General features: G+C 43.8%; 1 protein-coding gene across 2 annotated transcripts; it reads left to right on the top strand.

Annotated features, from left to right (window-relative positions):
- Positions 1 to 3,123: 3,123 nt before the first annotated feature.
- On the top strand, positions 3,124 to 18,216 carry selplg (selectin P ligand). Of its 2 annotated transcripts, XM_052031954.1 has the most exons (3): positions 3,124 to 3,309; positions 4,735 to 4,989; positions 15,333 to 18,216. In XM_052031954.1, exon 3 carries the CDS (start codon positions 15,351 to 15,353, stop codon positions 16,620 to 16,622), a length of 1,272 nt encoding a protein of 423 aa, XP_051887914.1. In that variant the 5' UTR covers positions 3,124 to 3,309; positions 4,735 to 4,989; positions 15,333 to 15,350; the 3' UTR covers positions 16,623 to 18,216. The 2 variants fall into 2 exon arrangements, with proteins under 2 accessions (XP_051887914.1, XP_051887913.1); XM_052031953.1 differs by lacking the exon at positions 3,124 to 3,309 and having other exon boundaries at positions 4,609 to 4,989.
- The last annotated feature ends 1,090 nt before the right edge of the window (positions 18,217 to 19,306 follow it).

The raw sequence follows: 19,306 nt of genomic DNA, 5'->3' as shown, positions 1-19,306 counted from the left end.
GGCAGTGTTTGAGTGTGGTATCAAAGCACCCAGGAAAAACTGAAGTCAGTGAGCATCAAGGAAAACACTCCAATGGCTGGAGTCGCATGTCTCACAAAGGAAGATGGTTGTGGTTGTTGGAGATAAATTATCCCAGCCCAGGAGTTCTCCGGGGAGGTGAGTTAGGCCCAAATATCTTCAGCTGTTTCTTCAATGAGCATCATGAGGTCAGAAATGGGGATGCCTGCTGATGATTGCAAAATGTTCAATTATATTTGCAACTCCTCAACAAAGGAAGCACCCCCTGACTGCATGTAGCAAGATCCTAGACATTATTCAGGTATACAATGACAAGTGGCAAGTAACGTTTGTGTCACAGAAGTGCCAGGCAGTGACCATCTGCAGTTAGTGAGTCAAACCAGCAACCTTTAACACTGAATGGCATTTCCACTGTCAAATCCCCCACCATCAATATCCAGGAATCATCACTGACCAGGAATTAAACTGGACCAGCCACGTAAACACAAGAGCTTGTCTGAGGATGGATATCCTGCAGTGAGTGACTCACTTTCTGACACCAAGGCCTTTTCACCATCTGCAAAGCACAAGTTCAGAACTGTAATAGCATACTCTCCAATGGCCTGAATGAGTGCAGCACTGACAACTGAACACTACCTAAGGCAAAGCAGCCTGCTTGATTGGCACTTCATCACTCACCCTAAACATTCATTACGTCCAGCACCAGTACAGAGTAGCTGAAGTGTATAGCACCTACTGCATTTACTTATCTAGGCTACTCAACAGCGTCTCCCCAACCTCAATCTCTCCCACCACGAAGGACAAGGGCGGCAGATGCACAGAAACATCATCATCCGCATGTTGCCCTCCAAGGTACACACGACCCAGATGCGGAAATATATGCCAGTGATGCCCAGCTCCTGGAAGTGAATGGAAAAGTTAAATAAATCAGAACAGAGATGAAATAAACATTGCACTTGCTGGAATTCTGAAATAAAAGGGAATGTTGGAATTACTCAGTAGATCAGGCAGCTGTGGAAAATAAAAAAATTAACATTACAGGTTGATGACTTCTCATCAGAACTGGCCTGGAAAAACTGGTCATCTGAAGTTGTTGATTTCAGTGTTGAGTGTTGAGGGGTGTAAGGTGCCAAGTCAAACAATGCATGTTGCTTCTTGAGCTTTGTTTGAAAAGTGTTAAGAGGCCAAAGACAAAGAAGTCAGAGTGGGAGTGAGATGAGGAATTAAAGTGATGGGTAATGGGAAGTTCAGCATCACCCTAGCAGTCTGAAACCAATTGTTCTGCAAAGCAGTCACCGAATCCACATTTGGTTTCTCCATTTTAGAGGAGACCACATTATGGGCACTGAATGCTGTACTCTAATTCGGAAGAAGTACAAACAAATTCCTGCTTTCCCTGAAAGAAGTTTTTAGGTCCTTGGATGGTGGGATGGGAAAAGATAAAAGGGAATGTTTTGTATCTCCTGGAGTTGCACAGGAATGTGCCAAGAGGAGCAGATGTTTAGTGGTGATGGAAGAATGTACCAGGGAGCCATGGAGGGAATGCTCCCTTTGGAATGCTGAAGGAAGAGGGGAAATGTGTCGGATGACAGCTTCACATTGAAGGTGGCAGAAATTACAGAGGATTATCCATTGAACGTGGAGGCTGGTGGGATGGAAGGTGAGGTCCAGGGGAACCCTATCCTTGGGAGAAGAGTGGAAGAGAACAGGTTGAGAGCCCTGTCAACTACAGCAGGGTTTGCAACCAAGATTCAGGAAATAAGAGCCAGAGAAACTCCTTATAGGAAGCATGAGAAGCAGTATTAAAACATAGAACAGTACAGCACAGTACGGGCCCTTTGGCCCACAATGTTATGCTAACCTATATAATCAACCTAATCCTTCCCTCCTACACAGTCTATAACCCTCCATTTTTCTTACATCTATGTGCCTATCTAAGAGTCTTTTAAATGTCCCTATTGTATCAGTCTATTGTATTTACCTCCATCCAAATCACTTTAGCGTCGTGGTTTCCTGAACTTAGACCATTATTAATTAATAGCCACTTCTCCATCTATTCCTAGCTTCTAGCCCTTTCTAAATGTGGTATCCTTCAATTTTCAGGTCCCGGCCTATGTCATCCTGCAGCTGTTGTTATAACATCAATCAGATCATATTTATTTCTATTTGTGTTTCAGTTCATCTGCTTTGTTTCGAATGTTAGCCATTGTCCTCTATCCCCTCCTGTCATTATTTCCCATATTAATACCGTTCCCTTTAGATCTGACCCTACTCTTTGATTTACCAGATCCTCACAACTTTGATACCATGCCCCACTATTTAAACTCCTCTCTACTTCCCTCAATACATGCTTTGCTCCAAAAATGGTTTCGGTGCAGTTCAGGTATAATTTGCTAATGCTAAAGCTCTCACTTGTACTGGTGCCAGTCCCCCACAAACCAGAACCCACTTCTACCACACCAGTCATTGAACCATTTCCCTGATCTTACATGCACCATGCCAATTTGCACATGGTCCTGCTTAAACCCATTAACCCTTCCACCATAGCAAGGAATTGCCTCACCCTTTCTCCAAGTTTCCCCACATCTATAGCCCACTCCAGTTATTTAGTTTGCAGTTCTTGTTATTAAATTTACTGGGAAACTTGAATTCAACTCATATCAAGTGCATCCCAATAAAACTGTTCCCTCTTTCCCCAGAACTGGTACTGTGCCCCATGAATTGAAACCCATTTGATGAATCTCTGAGCCACGCATTATCCAGAGGTTGTGGCTCCTGTGGTTCTGCCTTTCAATGTAATCCCTAGCTTCAGCAGAACCTTCTCCTTAGTCAATGGACATTGTTGATTTCTACAGTCAGCCTTGACAAATTAATCTTTTCCCTTCCACTCAAACTAAGTTCTCCTCCATCCCTGAGGCAGTCTCAATCCTAACACCGGCAGGCAATAAGCCTTATGTATTCATACTCACAGCTGCAAAGAACAGTATCTACCTCCTAAATGCACCTGCCAACACTATCTTCACTTCAGCTTGAAAAGGCCTCTGCACCACGACGTTGTATTGAGTTTGCTCATTCTCCCTGCAGGCTTTATTCTCATCCACAGACTCCAAGAATTTTGGCTCCACCAGTGCTACCTTCTGACTCCCCATTCCTGCCTCACTCAGTCACATCCTCCTGCTCCTCTTGACAGACCAATTCTGCAGCTCCAGTATCGGGGGTGTTTCTGTAAGTGGCCTTTTGATCAACGTTCTCTATCCTGATGTCTGCATCTCAGGCTCTAGCTCGTCAACTGTAAGTCAAAGTTTCTCCAGTTGCAGTTACAGTAAATGTGGTCATGATGGGATCTCACTGGTTTCAACAGCTACTACATACTACAGGCACAACACATCCCCTGTATTGTCATGCTAGTCTTTAACTAATTAAATAAGTGCTATCAACTGGCTGTTTATACTTGTTAACTCTAACTTTGTCTGCTCACTAATATAATTTCATGACACTAGTTTTAGTTAAAAATAAGCAGTAAATTACAACTTTAATAAACACCTTTAAGATGGAGAAAATAAAACAATTACCTCACCAGACAGCCAGATTATCTTAGATTTACCATCAGGTTAAAAACAACTGAATATAAATAGGTATCTTTAGTCCCATTTACTTTAAATATAATAGGTTAAAGAATATCCACCTGTGCTGCAAATTTCTATGCGCTCTACCATCTGGCTACATGACCAACCAATAAGCAGTTGATCATAGAATTTAAACATCAACTGGACCAGGTAAAGAATTGAGCGGCCAAATAAAACCTCTTTACTGGGTGGAGAAAAAAAGCTATTCTTGTGGCAAGACTGAAGTGTCCATTCCCTCTCCTGACAATTTGGCTCAGAAGTATTATTGTTATGATAGCTGTGGGAATCTGTGTGCTGGTAGTGGACACTGGGTGTTAACCTACCCTTAGATGTAGATAAAGATAAGGAAGTCAAGAAAAGGAAGAGAAGAGAGCAAGGTGGGGCTTCTCAGAAAAAAATGAGGAAACCTTTGAATTTTGTATGGGCCAGTTTCACTTCTCACACTTCACTTCTCAACCACTCCAGTCAAAAGCAAGGATAGGGTTTCCTTGTGGTCACCTACCACACCTTTAGCCCCCACATTTAACAAATCATCCTCCAAAATTTCTGTCCCTTCAAGGTGATGCCACTACTAGATACATCTTTCTCTGCCCTCCCATTTCAGCATTCTGAGGGGACTGTTCCCTCCATAACTCCCTGGTTCCCTCTTTCATCTCCACCAACATCTACTCTCCTATGCAACCACAGGAGAGGCAAACCTGTCCTTTCCTTCTCCTGCTCCCCACTTGCACCCACCTCCAACCATCCAGGGACTCCTTCAAGTGAAGGACAATTCTTTTTTTATTGTGCTTCATGTGATGCTCACCATGTAGTCTGCCTTACATTGAAGAAACCAAAGGCAGATTTGGTGGCAGTTTGCAGAACATTGCCACTCAGATACCAAGGTAACCTTGAATGTCTAGTTGCCTGTCACTTAGTTCTCCATCCCATTTTAACTCTGATTTCTCTGTCTTGGCCTCTTAAATCAAACCAACACAGATCAAAGCAAAGTCCTATGACCCTCTCATCCGTACTTTATAAAGGGCTAGGAAACCAAGCGTTTGTGCGGCATTGTCTCAACTGACTCATGAAACCTCAACTTCTCTTCCAGGCTCGTTCTGACACACTTCCTGCTCTTCTGTCGAGCAGGTTATTTTGAAAGTAAATGGCGCATGAAGTCTTGTGGTAACTCTCCTTGGGTAAAGCTGGACTTCAAGTGCCTTCAACCAGAACAATTTATTTTTAATAAGCTATAAGAAACATTATCAGCTGGCTGTATCGCAAACCAGAGGCGGGATTGTACCAGTTATTCATTGCTCCATTGCTATTGGGAAGTGGTTCTTTTCATCGCCTGCACATCAGTACGGTACGTTTTTCTTTATTCGTAAACATACTCTTCAATGCTTGAATTAAATTTGAATATTTTCTAAGAATCTCCTGATGCAAGCTTTCAAATGCTACATATTTTGATTCTTTAAACAATGCCTTTATCGTCATTGCTGAACATAGATAAATTAAACTTCAACTGACTTGTGTGAAATGACCAAATATTCAGCAGTTTGTTGGGGGAAAGAGAGATTTTGCATTTGTACATTTTACGCTCTCAGAACAGATCTTAGATTTCCATCTTTTTTGACTCTGTCATATATTTTACTGCTTCCCCTTCATTCTAACCTCAGTCAGAGCACCCGTTGATTAACTACATAACTGCTGGAGCTAAAAAGCTAACAGACGGTTGGGGAAATTGTCCTGCAGTCAGTCAGTACAAAGTTTTGTTGAGGTGTTTCATTCAAATCCAGGATTCTCCCAATAAGCACACAATCCACTCATGTGGCAAATGCTCGGGACTGAACCCCTTCCCATTTAAAAAAGTGAGGTCCTGTTCTCCTGGTGGGTGGAGAAGGAGGGGGAGTGCGGTGTGGTAGTGAGTGCAGTGTGGTAGTGAGTGCATAATAGGAGCCAGTGGATAAATCTCAATCACCTGAAGCAGGTCTGACTTTGTGAAAAAGAAGTTTGTACATTCTATCCTATTAAGGAAGGCCAAAGTCCTCTTCTCAAGCTCTGCAAGTGGTTTGACACGTGATGTGATGCAATGACATAATGCATCACGTTCTTAGAAGTAAGTAAGTTTTCTAAGTAGTTGGAGGCTGACTGACCTTAATATAACTTAGAACATGGGGACTGATGACTTTAGACTCTTTCACCTCTAGAATCTGGATTCAAACTTATCCCAATTAATGAGAAGAAAGTCTCTCTTGGTTATCAGGATTCTGTGGGAAAAGTCTTTGGGCAGTCATGACTATGGAAACTGTCCTGGATTGGCAGTCTGGTATAAACTCCGTGTCTAACTATGCTGTATCTGGATATTCAGGATATCCCTGGAAGTATTCTTTTTCCTAAATCATACTGTGGGAATGTCTGGATGTAGCTGGATGTAGCCCAAGACAATCAGTGTAGTGACTGCCCTGGCTCTGGGCACTCCTGCTGCACTGGCTGAACAGATACTTGGGACCTGAGGCTTGGGAAGAAAGCCAGCATTTAATTCACAGCATTCCCGAGAGGACGGGTACCATAAACAAAGGGCAGGAGCTTGAGCTATTGAGGTCGAATCCCCTCCAAACGTTCACTCCCATAAATGAAACTTAAAAAGAAAAACTGTGGCACTGGAAATCTGAAATAAAACTGAAGATGCTGGAAATGATCAGCAGGTCTGCGGAAGAAAAACGGAGCTAATGTTTCAGTTCCGAAACCTTTCATCAGAACAGGGAAACAGAAAACAAGCTGGTTTTTCAGTTGTAGAGAAGGTGGGGGAGGGACGGGTAAAACAAAAGAAATATCTCTGGAAGGGAGAAACCAAATGGTTTCATTCTGTAGTTACAAATGAATTATGCTTCCTTGTGTTGGGTGTTGCTAATAGCAAGGCTGTTGGACATGCTCAGCAGGCTAAAATATACTAATATAGAGAGTTAAAGAGAAAAATGAAGCCAAAATCACAGGGAGATGGTTGGCAGAAATGGGCAGTTCTCACACAGACAGAGAAAGTGAGTAACTTAAAGCTGGGAGGGTTTGATAGTGAGTCCTGAAGGCTGCAATGTGCCGAGATGGAGACTGAGGTGTTGGTCCTCCTGCTTGCATTGGACCTCATGGTAACAGTGCAGGAGGCCATAGATGGAGAGGTCAGAATGGGAGTGAGATGGAGAATTAAAGTGACAGGCAACCAGAAGCTCAAGGTCACTCCTGCAGACTGAGTGTAGCTGCTCTGCAAAGTGATCAGCCAAACTGCATTTGGTTTCTCCCGTGTAAAATAGGCCACATTGTGGACACCGATTGCAGTGCACTAGATTGGAAGAAGTGCAAGTGAATCGCTGCTGCACTTAGAAAGACACTTTGGGTTTGTGGACGGTGGGAAAAGAAGAGGTGAAAGAACAAGTGTTGCAAATCCTGTGGTTGCATCGGAAAGTGCCCTGAGAGGAGGGTGGTGGTTAGAGCAGAGCAGGTAGTTGTGAGAGGAGGGATCCCTTTGAAATGCTGTAAGGGATGGGGAGGAGAACATGTGTCTGGTGGTGGAATCCTGTGGGAGCTGGCAAAGGATGATCCATTGAATGTGGAGGGTGGTGGGGTGGAAGGTGAGGACCAGGGGAACTCTGTTCTTGCTCTGTCCAAGAGGAGAAAGGGTGGGAGCAGAGATGTGGGTAATAGATGAGATGTATTCAGGGGGTTGTTCACAACGGTGGAGCAGAAACCATGGAAAAACAGCAGGAAAAAAAGGAAAAGGTTTCAGATGTGCCAGTGTGGAAAGTCTCATCAGTGGAACAAATATGACAGAGACGGAGGAACTGGGAGAAGGGAATGGAGTCCTTACAGGACATAGTGTGTGAGCACATCTCTGCTCCCACCCTTTCTCCTCTTGAACAGAGCAAGAACAGAGTTCCCCTGGTCCTCACCTTCCACCCCACCACCCTCCACATTCAATGGATCATCCTTTGCCAGCTCCCACAGGATTCCACCACCAGACACATGTTCTCCTCCCCATCCCTTACAGCATTTCAAAGGGATCCCTCCTCTCACAACTACCTGCTCTGCTCTAACCACCACCCTCCTCTCAGGGCACTTTCCGATGCAACCACAGGATTTGCAACACTTGTTCTTTCACCTCTTCTTTTCCCACCGTCCACAAACCCAAAGTGTCTTTCTAAGTGCAGCAGCGATTCACTTGCACTTCTTCCAATCTAGTGCACTGCAATCGGTGTCCACAATGTGGCCTATTTTACACGGGAGAAACCAAATGCAGTTTGGCTGATCACTTTGCAGAGCAGCTACACTCAGTCTGCAGGAGTGACCTTGAGCTTCTGGTTGCCTGTCACTTTAATTCTCCATCTCACTCCCATTCTGACCTCTCCATCTATGGCCTCCTGCACTGTTACCATGAGGTCCAATGCAAGCAGGAGGACCAACACCTCACTCTCCATCTCGGCACATTGCAGCCTTCAGGACTCACTATCAAATTCTCCCAACTTTAAGTAACTTACTTTCGCTGAGGAAGTGGGAGAATGGATTGGAGTCCTTACAGGATGCGGTGTGTGAGGAAGTATAGTCAAAATAGCTGTGGGAGACCATGGGTTGTAATGGATGCTTGTGGCTGGCCTGTTCTCTGAATGGCGAAGGAGAGATCAAGAAAGGGAGGAGTCAGAAATTGACCACGTGAGGGTGAGAGCAGGGTGGAGACTGGCAGCAAAGGTGAGTTCTGTATGTGAGCAGGAAGCAGCACCATTACAGCTGTCGATGTTCTGGACAAAAAGTTGGGGGACTGGTCCCACGTAGGACTGAAACAAAACCTGCTCCATGTATGTCATAAGAAGGTAGGTGTAACCTGTGCCCATTAGAGTGCCCAAATCAACACCTTTGCTCTGGAGAAAGTGAGTGGAATTGAGGGAGAAGTTGAAGAAGAACAATAAACTTCACGTCATACGTCAGTGGTAATAAACCTGATTCTGATTCTGCTTAATGTGAGGACAAGTTCAGCCAGGTGCATCAGTATGTTGTTGGAGGGGAACTGTTGGGGCCTCTGTTCAAAGAGGAAGCGGAGGGCTCCCAGACCCTCCTAATGTGGGTTGGAGATGTAGGGAGACTGTATATCCCCGATGAAGATGAACTGGTTGTGACCAGGAAATTGGAAACTGCATAAGTAGTGGAGGTTATCAGAGATGTCATGGACGTAAATGGGAGGGGACAGGACCAGGGGAGATTAGATAGAGGCAAGTAAGGAAGAAATAAGATGTAGCAGGCCGAAACAATGGGTGTGTCAACGCAGTCCTGCTTGTGGATCTTGGGAAAAATGTAAAAGAAAGGGACGCCACAAGGTTCAAAGCTGTGGAGGGAAGATCTTCCAAGAAAATGTGGCCCGTGACTGTATGGGAGACAATGGCCTGATGTTCGATGGTGGGTTCATGGTAAAGAGGGAGGTGTTAGGATGTGTTTGAGAGCTGACATTTGTGGCTGTGAGATAGAGACAGTTCACCTGAACACAACAGCACCACCCTTGTCGGCAGGTTTGATGATGATATCAGGGATGGTTCTTAGTGAGCAGAGTGCTGCAAGTCCAGAAGGAGATAGGTTAGAGTGAGTGAAGAGTGTGGGAAAATCAAGGTGGTCAACGTGCTGCTGGCTGTTAGTAATGAATAGATCTAGAGAGGGTAAGAGGCCAAAGGAGGCAGGGGGGAGGTTACAGGTGATTTGGAAATTCTGAAGACAGGAGAAAGGGTCTGCAGTCTGGGGTGAGAACACTTGGCCAATGAACTAGACACAGAGGCGGAGATGGCAGCTGAATAGTTCAACATTATGTCAGACTTGGAATTCATTCAGATGGAGACACAAGGACAAAGCTGAGGTCTAAATTTTGTTTCCAAGACTCCAAACAAAGCAGTGGACAACCTTGTTACAGGCGATCACAGAGGAACAATCCAACAGAGCTCCTGGCTTCACTCTGTTGAATGTATTGCTGCATGGTGCTGTTTCCTGTCCCCTCAGTTAGCCAATCAGAACCAAGAAAGGTGCAACCCTTGTCTCTGATTGGGGCAAATTACACAATGGATGATGAATTGCATTTAGTTGTGTCCTGATGGTCATGTGTACTGGAAACCTGGTACTTTGATAAGTTACTGCAGACTCGGGAGCATGTCCAGAGTTACCACCAATGCCATGCCTCTTTTTGATCTCAAACTTAATGCATTGCGTCAGGTTAATTCTGACAAAACTTTGCATAGATGCCTGAGCTTTCATCTATGTTGAAAGTTCACAGCAGCCAAGATCTTCCATTTGATATTTACCGCAATCTGAACACACAGTTCCATTGTCGAGGGGGATTGAAGGCCTCCTGTGAAATTAACTTGGCAAAATACCTGATATTAATGTAGGAACACTGGGCCTTTTAATTGAATCATTTCTGTGCCATCCTGTCATCATTATGTCAGAGAGTCATGCAGGACAAAATGAGGGCACTCAGCTTATCAGGTCTCTGTTGGGGCTTTGACGGAATCCTCCAATAAAAGCAGAAAATGCTGGAAACACTCAGCAGATCAGGCAGCATCTGTAGAAAGAGAAACAGAACGAAACAAAGAGGAATGCTGCCTGACCTGCTGAATGTGTCCAGTATTTGCTGTTCACCATCGTTTACTTGCTACACAGGAGATGCTGGAGCAGCTTCTCAATGAGCCTCCCTGTGCAGCAGAGGGGAGGCTTGACAAAAGGCTTCCTCTGCCTGGGGAACTTCCCTCTCAGACGGTGCCACTGGCTGGAATATTGTCCAATGGATGCAGCCACTGTTAGCCATTAAAGCCTGGTTGCTGAGGCTTGCTATAAGGCAATACTGGTTTTTGGATATCCTAGTGCCAGTATCAGCATCTGTCCTTATCATGATTGCCTCAGATGTCCCATTGCACAAACTCTTGTGCAAGCAATGCAATTCAATGCAACGCTACAAAAATATTGCAGGCACGTCAGTGATGAGAAATCTTTATTCAAGGCAGATAGTTCTGAACAACTTCCATTGATCTGAATAGATTGTATGGATATTATAGCCAATCTACAAACTACAGCTCAGTGGGTATATTTTGACTGATCTAGAGGGTACAGGCAATTGAGTTACTGAACAGGTAATCCAGAGGCTGGGACTAGTGATCAAGCATGAGTTGAAATCCCAGCACAGCAGTAGGGAAGTTTAAAATTCAGTTAATTAAATGATCTGGAATAAGAAGTTAGTATTGGCAACTGTGACCTTGAAATTTCAGCTTCTACCCTGCTGTTATCAAATCTTGGATGCTAAACGATGAACTCTTGAACTCTTGATCTTCCAATCTACTTCGTCATGGGCTTTGCACATTATTTGTCAATCTGCACTGCACTTTCTCTGTAAATGCAACTCTATATTCAATGCTCTGTTCTTTATACGACCTCAATGTACTTATGTTTGGCATGATCTGTCTGGATGGCATGCAAAGAAAAGCTTTTGACTCTCTCTTGGTACATGCGACAATAATAAACCAGTTCCAATACCAATACGCACCTGATCCATTACTGACCTTGAGGGAACCTTACATGCTATAATATACATGTCTCACCAAACCCACACCAGTGTGGTTGCCTGTGAAAAGGTTGGGTGGGGGAGCACTCAGTTCGGGGGCAATTCGGAATGCACAATAAAAACTGATCTTTGCAGTGACACCCACGGCCTGTGAAAGAACAGCAAAGAAAAGGTTATCAGAGGGCTCAAGTGTCAATGAGGAGGGCTGACGTGATTGTCAAATGTTAGCCACTGAAGCTTACCCTGTGAGCACCACTCTGGGTTGCAGCCTTGAAATCAGTTCATGATGGCAAAGCAGCAGATTGAGGGACGGTGCTGCACTGGCCAAGTTACTGATCCATCAGCCAAAGTTCTGCACCACCGACTCAGTTGAAGTGAGTTCAAATGTTCCAGTGTTCTTCAGGGAAAGAAACCTGCTGTTCTCACCCAGTCTGGCTTTGTAAGCAATGCCAGATCCACAAATGTGGTTCATTCTTACCTGCCTTCTCCGTTCGGGGATGGATGACAGGTGGCAGGGTGGCGCAGCGGGTAGAGCTGTTGCCTTATAACTCCAGCGGCCGGGGTTCAATCCTGACCACGGTGCTGGCCCTTGTGGACTGTGCATGTTCTCCCTGTTTCCCAGTGGGTTTTCTCTGGGTGCTCTGGTTCCCTCCCACATCCTGAAAGTGTGCGGGTTGGTAGGTTGCTTGGCCACTGTAAATTGCCCCTCGTGTGTGGGTGAGTGATGGAACCTGGGGGGAGTTGATGGTCAGCACAGACCCAGTGGGCTGAAGGGCCAGATTCCATGCTATATGTTCTATGTTCAATAGATGCTGGCATTACCACATTCTGTGAATAAATAAGAGAAACAATAAACGTACATGAAGACTTTAGAGAGTATAACCGGGATGCAACAAAGTAGAAATGAAACAGAAAGCATAGGAAATACTGAGTAAATCAGCTAGTAGAACTGCTGTCTCACAGCTCCAACATGGGAGGTTCGATCCTGACCTCCCGTGCTATCCACGTGGAGTTTGCACGTTCTCCCTGTGACCGCATCAGGTTCCTCCAGGGGCTCTGGTTTCCTCCCACACTCCAAAGATGTGTGGGTTGGTAGGTTAATTATCCACTGTAAAGTGACCCGATAAGAAGTAGGATCTGGGGAGGAGCTGACGGGATTGTGGAGAGAATTAGTGGAGGATTGGGATTGTTCTAAGAGTCAGAATAGATTCGATGGACAGAAAGGGCATCCTTAATGTTGTAAGGAAATATCTGCAGAGAGGGAGACATTTCAAGTTATCCGTCTCCAGTACCTTTCATTTTCGTTTCAGACTTTCAGCATCTGCACTTGTTCATTTTTCTGCTACCAAGAGAGCTGGGCTATCAAAACAGTGATCTGTCTAAATCCGAAATCATGGGTGTGACCCAGTAAAGACCAAATGTAGAATTATGCACAAGTGATAGGTGATTTCATCACTTGTCGATAGCAATAAATGCACCATAAACACATCTGTATGATGTACTCTGCCTCCAAAATGCAGTCTTTTGATCTCAGAGGAATGAATTGCTGAGGCAGATTGCCACAAATTGACACTTACTGACCAGGGCTAAACTTCTCGATACTAGTGTGTAAAAATAGAGCATCAGAATGGCAGTGGTTAATGCAAAGGATAATAGCATTCTGGCAGAAACAACTTCAGGGTAAACAATCACTCTTAAATTTTAATATCTGTATTTTGTACATACGATCCCTGACTCACCCAGACAGACGATCACAATAACTACAGGAATCATATGGCAGTCATATATTCTGTTGTGAAAACAAACTAGTACTCACTAATACTTCTAAAAAATCAATTGCAAAGTTGTTTGATTGTTTTGGGAGTCACAGATTGTTCCCTTGGGCAATTAGACGATGGAGTTCACAACAGAATGAATTTGCCATTGTTTGAAATGTTTCTTGGCCTCGTCTATCCCTCTCTCTGTAATCTCGCCAGCCTTAGAAGTTCCTCTCCAACCCTGAACTCCTTTCCCCTTATTCTGACAATTTGCCCGTCACCTTTTAGGCCCATTATGTTGGCAGCAACATAAGAAGCACCTTCTTGAATTTCCACCTTAAAGCCCTCAACTTTGCAAGGCCTTCTCTTTGTTTAACACTACTCCATCAGCCATCTTTGAGTCACAGCCTCCTGGCGTATGTTTCTTTGATTCGCCACACATTTTCATCAGAACAATTTGGGCAAATTTTCCATATTGCAGACACAACATTATTGCATCAGAGAAAATCATCTTAAAAATTAATTTGAAATGAAATCATATAAGTTGCTTTAAGTTTTTCAAGTGTGATTACTTCAGTTCTTTTAGAGCAAAGATGTGAAGGATGATGAAAGATGGCAGGCGGGTGCTATCTCTTGTGGTTTAGTTCACGAAACAGGAAATCTTGCAACCATGTTCCCTGTAAAACTTAAACATACCATCTGCTGCAAGTTCATCTTTAATTAAGGGTTTGATGTTACAAAGTAGAATGGCAAGGATTATTGTGATCCTCAGTGAATGGAGGAAGGAAAATTCAGGTCCCTCAGTGAATATACAGCTAATGGGATGTTATTGATGGACATTAACTTGTATAGATAAACTCTACTTAAAAGTAGGTCAAACAAGAGGATCTCAGTTAAATGTAATGAAAGGTATATTTTAAATTGGATGTTTAGAATGATCTGCCATTTGAGATTAGAGAAAAAAGACCATCAGACTGATCATAACTACACTTAGCTGTTCTGCTGGTTGTTAGATGAGGTGTTTAGTAGATCAAGTGTTTTCCTTTCTTATTTCTGACCATTATTATATTTGAAAGAGGCGGAGCTTTTCTGAGGCACAGTCTTAAACTGCCTTGCTTTCTTGCTCAAGCCTAAATTTGCAAGCCAGTAACACACAAAAAAAGGCAAATCCACACCGCAGTGATTGCTAGATCTTTGTAAGCAGCTTTTTTCAACACCAGTGGCATACCACCAATTCAGTCTGGACCATTAGTTCGTCCTTGAGAAGTTACAGAGGTCATCTCTGTTCATTTAACACTAACAGGAGGAAAAGATAAGGAAATTAAATTTACTTTCTTTGGAGCAAAGGATAATTTCAAGCTTCTTGGTGTCAGTCTTCAGTGTCTTTTCAGTTTTCATATGTTAGCAGTTTTAACAGAAATAAGTTCTCACCTTCAGAAAGCAACCAGAGCAGTTTCACGTAAACATCTTCACTGAGGACAGCATAAAACATAAGAACAGGGCATATGGTTTCACAGGAAGTTAGGGCAGATGATTAATGATTATTGATCATTTTCAAGGTTGTGAGTAATGAGAGACACAAATTAAACTTTGGAAAGTTAGGAGTAGAACCAGAAGCCCACAGAACTCAACTAAGGGAAGGATGTGGCAGCAGAAAGCATAAATGTCAGCACAGACACAGGCCCTCTGGCCCACCATGTCTATGCTGACCATTGTATCTATCTATGCTAATCCCAGTTAACAGCATTTGGTCTGCAGCCTTTCATGCCTTGGCAATTCAAGTGCTTGTCCAGATACTTTGTAAATGTCACATGGATCTGCAGAGAGAAAGATTTCAGTGGCGTGGTAAAGTGATAAGTGGTGTTAAGATCAATCTGATGGTTAGCTTGTTAGCTTCCCATTGGTCTGATTTAAGATTTTGTTTTTGTTGATTAAATATTCAAACATGATCTTAATAAAAGCAAGTCAAACACTGGGACAATTAATCAAAGTCCGTGGACCAACCATATCTGGATTTTCCAGTCTGTTTGTGTTTCCTGTTTCAGGGAAAAATTTGTTGACTAATCATCATTTATTTAATTTTTAGTACAAATTTGTGAAACAGTTTTAACGTGTTTGAGTGCAATTTAGACAGCGATGTAGTACAAATATTTCTTTATATTCTGTTTTAGAATCCCAGTAATTACTTATCAGAAAGTTGGAAATTTTCTTTCCATCAGCAGAGGTTAGCAGCTGAAAATACCGGGTAGTAAAGCATGAGGAAGTAGTTGCATCCACCACATATTAAAAACCATAACAAATACGTGTGCACTAATATTGTAGATTTGACTTTGCTGAATTGAGTAGTTTCTAAATATTTGTGGTTTCTTTCAGGAACAGCTTCATGCAGACATGCAGGCGATGTGGTGCAGTCTTCATGTGTTTCTTGTCATTGTGTCCAGTACGGTTGTAATGGGAGAAGGCACAAGTGAAAAAGTGGACATATCTGATTCAACTGAACCAACTTCTTTTGTAACAAGTCTTGATGTACAGGGACAAAGCACAAGCAAAACACTGGAGATATCTGGCTCAACTAAACCAACTTCTGTTGAAACAAGTGCCATTACACTGCAGAGCACAAGGGCAACACTGAAGATATCTGATTCAACTGAACCAACCTCTGTTGTAACAAGTGTTGATGTACTGGGACAAAGCACAAGAGAAACATTGGAGATATCCAATGCAACGGAGCCAACTTCAGTTGGAGTGACCCAAAGCCTGAGCAGCACAGTGAGTTTACCAACTCCATCAACTCTGTATCCAACCAGTGCACCCATTGATGTCACAACTGGAAGTCCTGAGCATCTCACTTCCACAACTGGCGCTCCGACAACAAGAACCTCAGTCTACTCCACAATGGGGTATCTGTCTCAAACAACCCAAGATGTCAATTCTTCTCAACAACCCACTACTTATCTGATAGAATTGTCCGCCTCTCCTGGACTTGAAGCAGTGACCAATGCCAGCCAGGAGCCTACCTTCACTAATGGGTCTGAGCACTGGGCAACGGATGACCCTGGAAATGACACAGATTTGCCTGAAATCACTTCGTTCTCTACTCCAGTCACCAATACTTCAGAGGCTGCTGTGTTTCTTGGTCCGGGTATAAATGGGAAAACACAATCTCCTCCAACCAGCAAGATGACTTCTGCAACGAAGCAAACTCCAGACTTCCATTCAACAACAACCTCTGCCACTACCAATACAGCAATAACAAGCAGAGGCAACCTGAAGTCAACCACTCCCTTTGTCCATGACGTCACCAAAGTCACCACCAGAAATTACAACAGACTTACAACTGCTCAAGCGGCAACCAAGAAAATTGGTCTTGTGACTCAATGCCTCATAGTCATTGCTATCCTGGCAGGGATCTGTACTATCTTTGTCATCTGTACCATAGTGCTGTGCACCAAGCTCTCTACCCAAAGGCACAACTACAGGGTTAACCAGATGAATGGCACTGAACTGATATGCATTTCTGCTCTACTGCCAGAAGAAGAAAGAAAGATGAGGAAAAAACTGAGGCCAAAACGGCTAAGAGATTTTAAGGAAACCATGACAGGGCAAACAAGTGACACTGATGATGATGACCTTACCCTCCAGAGCTTTGTGACTGAACACTAGAGCTTTCCATTAACCTGCAGATGCAGGGTCACCCTCCTGGCCCCTAGATAATTACACAGTAACTGGATGAACCAAGTGTCAAGCTTTGATTAATAACATGAAAGTATGTCTGCAGACTTTCCGTAACTGAGTTCTGGAAAGTATCAAGGAGTCATGCATGGTTTTCTCTCTGTTGTGTTATTTTGGACTTCCTGATCTATACTGCTCTTGCAAAGCTTTGGTTATGAGCAGACCTGATTCAGTTAACATCTGACTGCAAAGATCAGGTTGCTATGCAAAACTTACATGCTCTAAACACATTTTTAAGACACCATAAGTGTAAGTAATTTTTTTAAGGATGTATTGATGTGGACTTGCTTCATGTACGATACATTGAGGGTAATGATAATTGGAGGCAAAGTGCTGATTATTGAGTCACAAAGAGTTCCTGAGGTCGATGTGAAGGAACTTTGGCCACTTTAGAGCAAACACCTGAAGCATTGGTTTGCTTCTTCTGTGGCCTAGCCAGTCCCTTGGCCCTAGGAACTCTCTCTCTCTTAACTCCACATCTCTGGATGGCACTGTGGCCAAGTGGGATTAACTTAAAAAAGGGTTTTGGTAAGGTGAAAAGTAAAACTCTGTTTACTCCATTTATTGAGTCAATGCTGATAACTGCTGACCATTGTTGACTATTGATTGGTGAGATAGATAATTCTTTTACAGATGGGGAATTAAGGCCTACGGGGAAGAGGGGTTGAGCCCTGGGGACGATCAGACATGATCATATTGAATGGCGAGGAGGACTTGAGGGGCCGAGTGGCCTACTCCTGCTCCTATTTTCTTGTATTCCTGAGAGCTTTACCGGCAGGAAGGTCTGCTGAAGGAAGTAGCTAAGCCCTTGCACTTCCTAAGAGACAATGATACGGAGCTCTGCAACAGCAGGATTAGTTTCGGATGACAGCACCACGGATATGCTACAAGGAATGGCCTCCCTTTTAGGGCTTCATGAATGAGCAGTGACAGCAACAAAGTGCTGCAAAAACAGTAACTTCCTCTGCAGTTAAATGGTCAGCTTTTAAAAAACATAATGCGAAATTTGCATTCCATAATCCCACCAATTCTTGTCCTCCAGCACCACTCTCAGGCAGTGGGAAGGCATCACATTAGTATTGGGTAAGCAGCTGCAAGCATCACTGAGTTGGACAAAGAACCAACAGACACAAAAATCTGACTGTCCCCATTCTGTGCCAAAAGACACTGAGGCCTGAATAGATCCATTCAAAGTTTGTCGTGCTTTGTGGATACAGCAGAAACCTGGATATTGGCTCACCTTTATCTGGATGAGTCATTTCGAAGCAAGTCTTTTAGCACTTTTAACAAGGGACTGGCTTAATAATTAATGGGATATGGGGTGCACTGAAGATCACCCTGTTCTGAAAGGTGTGAGTGACGTGAAGTCTGGCCTGTGGCAGGTTCTGTAGAGGAAACGGCACTTTAGCTGTTTTGCAAAGTAGGACTGAATTGAAAAGATGAAATGTGCTTGTTACAAATTATCAGTAAACTGTACAGTTCTGAAACAATGGGCTTCACAAGCATCTCTCAATAAAATAAGATAGCACCAGCCTCTCTCTGAGTTTTGTTTTGATGGAGGTGTTTTTTTCATCAGCCATTGTTTCGTGAGCCAAAATCCCCAAGCAATCTGATTTCTAATTTTAAACTAAACCTGAAATTGTGAACTGGGGCCTGTTTTGAATTTCAGACAAACTGTCTTTTTTTAAGTTGCTCTACAGGGGATGGGTGTTTCTGGGAAGCCCAGCCTTTATTGCCCATCCCTAATTGCCCTTGCACCACCTTCTTTAGACACTGGGGACCTGCTGGTGAGGGTGCATGTTGTTGGGCAGGGAGATCCTAGATTTAGACCCAGTGACAAAGGATTCCGTGTGACAGGGGGAGCCTACAAGTGGTGGCGTTTCCTTGTTCCTGCTGCAATTGTCCTTTCAAGTGATCGCAGTCATGTGTTTGGCATGTGCTGTTAAAGTAATCCGTTTTGTTGATGGCCTGTAGATCAACCTTGGCTCTCTGGTGGTAGAGGGAATTAATGTTTGGGTGATGAGTGCAGTGCCAGTGTTTTGGATGGCGTCAAGCTTTTTGAGTATTGTCAGCTGGAAAGGCTTTGTGCAGTCAGGGAGTGAGTCATTCACCACAGGATAACCATCTTCTGACCAGCTCCTAGAGCCACAGTATTTACTTGTCTGGTCCTTCTGAGTTTCTGGTCAATGGTGAACCCCAGGACGTTGATGGTGGGGCACCCAGTGTTTGTTATGTGTTTGAATGTCAAGTGTAGAGGGTTAGACCTCTGCTGGACATGGTTCTACGGTGCGAGTGTTATTTGCCACAAATCAGCCCATCCAATTCTAAAAGAGCTTTAAACGATGGAATAGTTACAGTCACCTGTTTGTGCTACTGACATTTTGCTACAACACAGTTAGTGATGCTTCTTGTGGCTTTCCCTGCACTGGAGATAATTCAGAGTGGTGTGAGACTTTCGTGATCGTGATGAGCCCTTGAATTCAAACATATTTTCTTGAGAGGCTGGACACAGACCACTCCTCCTCTCTCTCTCTCTCTCCTCTCTCTCCCCCTCCCTTCTCCCTTCCCTCTCTCCTTCCATCCCCTCTCTCCTGTCTCCCCTCCCCCCTCCCCTC

The sequence above is a fragment of the Pristis pectinata genome, chromosome 17 (assembly GCF_009764475.1).
Source record: "Pristis pectinata isolate sPriPec2 chromosome 17, sPriPec2.1.pri, whole genome shotgun sequence".
Lineage (NCBI taxonomy): Eukaryota > Metazoa > Chordata > Chondrichthyes > Rhinopristiformes > Pristidae > Pristis > Pristis pectinata.
This window is presented reverse-complemented; position numbering and strand designations above follow the sequence as displayed.